Source organism: Lutjanus erythropterus, chromosome 6 (assembly GCF_056507025.1).
Source record: "Lutjanus erythropterus isolate fLutEry1 chromosome 6, fLutEry1.hap2, whole genome shotgun sequence".
In the NCBI taxonomy this organism is placed as follows: Eukaryota; Metazoa; Chordata; class Actinopteri; order Lutjaniformes; family Lutjanidae; genus Lutjanus; species Lutjanus erythropterus.
In genome coordinates this window covers 42,415,235-42,421,863 of record NC_139322.1, presented here as the reverse complement: position 1 = coordinate 42,421,863, position 6,629 = coordinate 42,415,235, and the positions used below count along the sequence as shown (strand labels likewise).

The window sequence follows — 6,629 nt, the reverse complement described above, 5'->3', positions numbered from 1 at the left end:
CACAAACCTGCCTTAGACCTGTACTTCAAAGTAAAATAAGGACACGAAATACTTGCCTAAATCGAAGTAACTGGTGTCCACCTGCACAGCTCAGTGGCTGTTAAGCACATGGAAGAACAGTAAGCACATTAAAGGTACAGCTGAGACACTGTTGGGGTGCAGATTATGCAGATGACAGTCACTCATGACCAGCGTCACAGAGGATTACAGTTTGTAAGGCATCTTTATTTAAGCTGGTACTCTATATACAACAATACTTTGCTGATGCAGCTGGACAACATTCAAATGCCATTCATTCAACATGTTCAATTAAAAAAAAATCATGACAACAGAGGAACTGATGATGTCTGAAAATGACGGAATAATTCCTGTATTAAAAATTCAAAGTCAAAGATTTGATTTTAATCAAAAACATTTCATACATCGATATGAATGAGTTTCCATTTGAAGAGAAAAGATCAGACAGCACCGTCTGCTGTCCAGTGTTACATTTCAATTGAACAGGGAGATCAAACCAGTGCACGGACCCTTTAGAGAGCATGTCTTAGCCATAGAAATCAGATTCAAATGAAAAAATAATTGTCATCTTCATCCATCCACAGGTTGTGCATTAAAACGTCAGGTTAGTTCCATGGTACAAAAATCAGCTTGCCTTTATAAAGAAAAACACGTCTCCAATGGCAACAGAGGGTGGTGTTAATGAACAGCAGTGTCTTCAGTGAGAACTGGAGTGCTGTTTCAGTCCTGTTCACGTCCATCTGCAGCTTTTTACCACATCTTCAGCCTCAGAGGGCCGAGTGGGGAGGACCAGGCTTTCCTTCAGCCTTCTCGGACTTTGGCAGCGAGTGCAGAGTTCTCCTGTCGAATAGCCTTGTAGTCGTCAAGAATCCTCTCCAGGTTAGCCACAGTTTTGTTCCCGTTTTCTGTTTCAATCTGTAGGCAATTTAAGACACCAGTGAAAAATGTACAAATTGTACTGTAAATCTCTGACCGCTGCCCTCTGAAAAGAATACTTTTTCATTTTGGGAAATACACATTGTTGGTTGCAACACTTAAATGTTTTATAAAAACAGTGATCACTTTATTTCTGTCCAGTACAGAGACACTGCAGTATCACAGTGACTTGGATTATTTGAAGTGGGTTTGTATGAGGTAGTTATCTATAGTCAGTGCATTACATACAGCACTGAAGCTAAGCAATGTTCTGCTGTGGATAGGGTCAATGACAGTGTACACTGTAATTAGAATATTTTCACCTCTTTATTTTATTGTCAGACAGCATTTTCTGACAGGAAACAAGCCAAATATCCATCTCTCCAAACCAACCAAACTCCATAGGTGAAATGCAGAATGTTTACTTTACAGAACATGGGAGTTGCTGGTCTACCACTGCCTCAATCTTATATTTTATCTGTGTTATTGTGTGACTTTGCTGCTTTAAAAGACTAGTTTGAATCAACCAAAGTCACACAACAACACCAACAAACTAATAGACTGAGGCAGCAGTGGACCTACAACTCCCAAGTTTTGCAAGATAAAATAGCTGATTTCGCCAGTGGAGTTTGGTTGGTTTGGAGAGTGTGATATCTGGTTTATAAAATGGTGGTTTGCCATCAGGAAAAGCTGTCTGACTGTAAAGCAAAGCAGTGAAAATACAGTGTACAACACTGACATACTACATACATAGTACATCAGTTCTGAGGCCAAGTCAAATTCTTCAGTTTTGAAAACTACTAACTTTTGTTGAGATAATTTACTTTTTTCATTTAGATAAATTTAAATATTTGAATTTTAGAAACCCCAAACGTTGTATTTAAGCAAGATATAGTTTGAGTTTGAGTTTCTCTAACTTTAACTTTCACAATAAATTTATCTACAGAAGAATAGTAAATTATCTCAACTAGAGATCAGCAGAAAGTATGCAACTAAAATATGCATCAAAGACTGTATGTATGGTTTGGTGTCTTTTCCTCTAAACTGTGATGGTGGCTCGTCTTCTTGAGTCTCCATAAGCTATGGCTGCCAAAAAAGAAGTCTTCAGGGAAAAGAGAGCATTTAATAGTTGCGGCTCCTGGCAGATTTTTTTCCCCCTTTTTTGGCCAAAAATGGCTCTTTTGATTGTAAAGGTTGCAGACCCCTGGTCTAGGCTATGTTTTGCTGCTGACTCTGTCCACAGCAGTTCATTGCTTAGCTTCTGTGCTGGTGCGTCTCTGGTTCTCCTAACTGGGAGTGTGCAAGTGCCATCTACTGTAGATAAGACACTGACTATCTATAAGTACTTCATACAAGCCCACTTCAAATAATCTGAACTATCTATTTAGAAAACATTACTATGCTGTAGAGGTCCAACCTGTGGTGTACTGATGTGATACCAGATATACTACAACTTGGAAAGATATTGAATTACGTATACAGGGATGCTGGGTCCAACACTGGATTGCAAGTCGGGACAAGTTCAAGAAAAATAAGAAAAGGCTTTGACACAATCACTAAATTCAATTTGAACATCTCGTATACAGAGTTGCATTCTCAGCTGGATGGTTCAGGATTACAATTTCAAACCAGGGATCCTTGGTCACAGGTTTAAACACAGGCAGTCATGTGCACATAAGCACTATAACTGACAGAGGTGAAATCAAGTTTTTACAGATCCAAAAAATGTATATGTATTTGGTTTTGTTGGGTATCTGTCAGAGATTAATTTGAGAAAGCCTTAAAGGCATAGTTCACACAAAAATGAAATTTCCCTCATGCCAATTGAGGGTCAGGTTTAGTTTTTTAGTCCACAAAACAGAGTTGCAGAATCTCCCAAACAATGGAAGTGAATGGTGACCAGTTTTCAAACAGAAAAAAATGACAGAAAATGACAACTGCTCGTCTGGTGTAATCCAAGTCTCCAAAAGTCCCAACATGCCGTTTGCACACCGTCATACCCCACACACACAGTTCAGACAGTGTGTGTGTGCACATAGGGTCATAGTGAACATAGCTCCAAGCTAAAGATCTACAGTGAAGATTTGGCTAAAAACATGGTGTTAATAGCTTTTCTTTTAGACAACTTAGCATGTTGGGGCTTTAGGAGACTTGGATTACATTTGAAAACTGGTCACCATTCACTTCCATTGTTTGGGAGATTCTCTAACACTGTTTTCTTGTGAAACTCCAGCAGTGTTTTGTGGACTAAAAAACTAAACTAGACCTTCAATCTATCCCTTTAAGGTACAACATACAGCACTGGGCCGTGCAAAGAATTCTAGGGAAAATTAGGTCACAGTTGCTCCAAAAACTTAAAATTTGATATTGTTATGTTGTACTGACAATAATTTTGTTTTTCTGCTGCTAACAACAAAATACAAAACAATCTTAATTTATTTGCTACCTAGTCCTTTTATATTTCTAGATTTGTTAAAAACACTTGATAACCTCTGTTATCAACATGATGAAAAGTGAAAGTGAGCTTGGCTATTCCCAGTCTTTATGCTAAGCTAAACTAAGCTAACCACATCCTGCAGCTCTCTCTGTAGTGGACCCTCACATGAATCTGATATTGATCTGCTCATCTGACTCTGTGTCACACAGCAAACAAGTATTTCACAAAATGTTAGTGTGTGTGATGTGAGGATATAACAATAATAACTGTAAATCCTACCTGCTCCTCCAAATCTCGAATCTCTCTCAAGATCGTACCGGTGTCCTCGATGGTTTGGATCAACTGATTACAGTTCTATACAAGAACGACACATGAAACATATTCTCTGATGAGAGCAGCAGATAAAAACAAAGACAAGAAAATCTGACAAATATGATGACATACTTCATGCAGGGCAGCCAGGTACTTATAGGACTTGCGGACGGATTCATCTTTTTTGGCGTCCTACAAATGACAAACAAACAAACAAATAAAAACATACATACATACATGAAAACAGCCATTTAAAGGATCCACAGGATTTTCTATATTCATCCTGCAAAGCATTCGACCCTGTTCACTTTTTGACATTTTCTTGTGTATTTAATTCATTTTCTATTTACCAAATAAGATGAAGCAAAACACATACTGATATTTTTGTAATAAGCATGAGTCTGTCATTAGGTTCAGTTAAGGGCCACTTTCTACAGTCCTGTTCATTTATAAGCCTCTCTCTGCTTTGTTACAACCACACACATCTACACATGATGTATAGGTGCAATGGGCCTCATGCAAGAATATTTTCATATTCTGAACTCATACGGTGGGCTCATATGAGTGTGCCACGTCAGTGAGTCAACACTCCCAATGCCAAAATGCTCCATAACTGTGTAAACATGATGAATGACACCTCTGAGTACACACCTGTCAATACATTCCCTGCCTCATATGTCAGAAAGTGTTCATTCATATAAATGTCAAAGAGTAAGAAGAAGAACATTGAGGTCAGGGAACATTTTTTAGTCAATTGGCTTGTCAAGACTTTAGGAGACTTGGATTACACCACACAAGCAGTATGGAGGCATTTTATGTTTTTATTCTGTTGTTTTTTCTGTTTGAAAACTGGTCACCATTCACTTCCATTATTTCGGCGATTCTGCAACTCTGTTTTCCTGTGAAACTCCAGCAGTGCTAAGGACTGGGAAAAAATAACAAGTGCTCCATCACAGAAGCCTCCATCACAGAAATGGACAACAGAACACGAGTCATCAGGTGACATTCACTGTCAAGATGTTCACCTGGCCACAAACTGACATAAACCTGCATGTGAAGATGCAGCTGATAGGTAAGTAATGATGATGTCATTAGGCCACTAATACATTTAGAATTATGTTATGATCTGGATATTGCAGAGTCAAACTATCCTCAAACGTGAGATGGTTTGTTACACAGAACCATCTGGGAAGTCATCCTTAGAATTGTTTGGAAAAGGGCACGCACTTTCAAAAAATGGATGGATGAACCATCTTTCTATCACGTCCAACCAGTCAGATCAAACTCTTGCTGAAGCCAGGTGGAAGAAGAGTGAAAACATCTTTTCCATCTAGAAGAACATTCCTGCTGTTCTTTCCATGAGAAATATTGCATATTATTGCATTATCTACGCAAACCTCTTTAGGAGCTGCCATTGTTTGTCCAAGACAAGTCAGTTCCATGGAAACTTCTCACTGTTGTCCAACTTAAAACCAGGCCCGCAGCTGCCATTAGTCCTTCCAAGGACGCTGGTGCGGACACAAATGGATAACTTGAAGCCCGGAAAGATGGATTCTCATGTGATCTTGTGAATCCAGCGGCCTCGCAAGGTAAGTGTCAAACAAATTACTGTCAAAATAATTATGAAGTGAAATCTAATCGGATTTAAAACTCAAAAATATGATCCATTAGTGAAAAAACAACTTTGTGCTTGTGAGAAAATTCAAAAACCTACTAAATCACTTGTTTAAACCACTAAAGAACGAGTCTGTTCATACGAGAGCTTCTTGCATGAAGCCCAGTGTTAAACAACTGAAGAAATAATTGTGTTAGCTGCCTTTGATTGCTGCTGGTTATGCAACCATGGTGAAATAAAGGATTCACATCACTAAGTCTTTTTAATTAAATTCTTTTACATGCAAAACAACTAAACAGAATGTAACAAGAGCTCTGATTTTAGAGGGAAAAAAGCAGCTCTCTGTTACCTTGAACACCAGCTCATCAGTCACAGCAAAAGTCCTGTCCAGCTTTCCTGTCAGGTTGTTAATCTCTTTCTGGAGCTCCTTCGTGTCGGACAAAATCTGTCAGCAAACACAATGTTGATGAGCAACGTCATTTTTATTTTTCATAGCTTTTACACAGCACACACTTAAACCTTCAGTCCATTGAAATTACCAGATTTCTGTTGTGACTGGGCCAGTATACTGCTGTACAGAGAACTTAATTCACATTTTACTTTACTTATACTTCATGTATCAGTTCAGGTCAGAGAAATCCACTGTCTTGTCATATGCTGTCAGGTGTACCTTTGTAATTTCCTCCTTTTGCTTCTTGATGTTGCTGACGATCTCCAGAATCCTCTGAGTGTATGCGGACCGAGATGCGTCCTGAGGAAGGTTTTCTAACTCTGTCACCTTCAGACACAATAACAAATATCAAACACACATTAAGGACATTCACTGAGGTGCCAAAAGACAACTGATTGTACAACTATGAGTACAACTGTGCTAATCAAGATTAGCTAATCTTCTGTGCTAGACTTCTAAATTTACCAGTTGCTTGTATATTTCTTCCTTCTTCTTGGCCTCGTCTGTAGACACACGGATTTTGTCATGCAGAGACTTGATTTCAGACAGCTTTCTGGATGATTCCAGCTGAAGAAAATGAAGACAAATGAGCACAAACTAAGTGTGTTTTCACTGGAGCACATGAAGTGACTAATTTGTTTTAAGGGACCACTTACATCTTGGTTGCTGCAAATTTCTTTGAGTCTGCGGTGTTCGTCGATGAGTGGAGCGCGGTGCTTCTCCCACTGTGAGGCCAGGTTCACCACCCGCTTAGCACTGGCCTCCACCAGAGCCTGGAGCAAGAAACACAGGGGTGTCCACTAAATCTGAGCACCCTGCTGGGTTCAGTGACCAACATCTCAATATCTCAACATCTCAGCCTGCCCTCCTACCTGAAGCTT

The 6,629-nt window shown here is 39.2% G+C and overlaps 1 protein-coding gene across 1 annotated transcript in view; it reads right to left on the bottom strand.

The window, feature by feature from the left end:
• Window positions 1-204: 204 nt before the first annotated feature.
• Window positions 205-6,629, bottom strand: part of ccdc22 (CCC complex scaffolding subunit CCDC22) — a 16,441-nt gene continuing 10,016 nt past the window's right edge. The window contains exons 9-16 of the mRNA XM_084721993.1: window positions 6,621-6,629; window positions 6,405-6,521; window positions 6,214-6,315; window positions 5,968-6,075; window positions 5,647-5,742; window positions 3,815-3,874; window positions 3,650-3,724; window positions 205-933 (exon numbers count right to left, since the gene is read on the bottom strand). The exon at window positions 6,621-6,629 is cut by the window's right edge and continues 111 nt beyond it. Coding sequence (XP_084578119.1) covers window positions 820-933; window positions 3,650-3,724; window positions 3,815-3,874; window positions 5,647-5,742; window positions 5,968-6,075; window positions 6,214-6,315; window positions 6,405-6,521; window positions 6,621-6,629 — 681 coding nt within the window. The 3' untranslated portion in view covers window positions 205-819. The remainder of the gene's footprint in view (window positions 934-3,649; window positions 3,725-3,814; window positions 3,875-5,646; window positions 5,743-5,967; window positions 6,076-6,213; window positions 6,316-6,404; window positions 6,522-6,620) is intronic.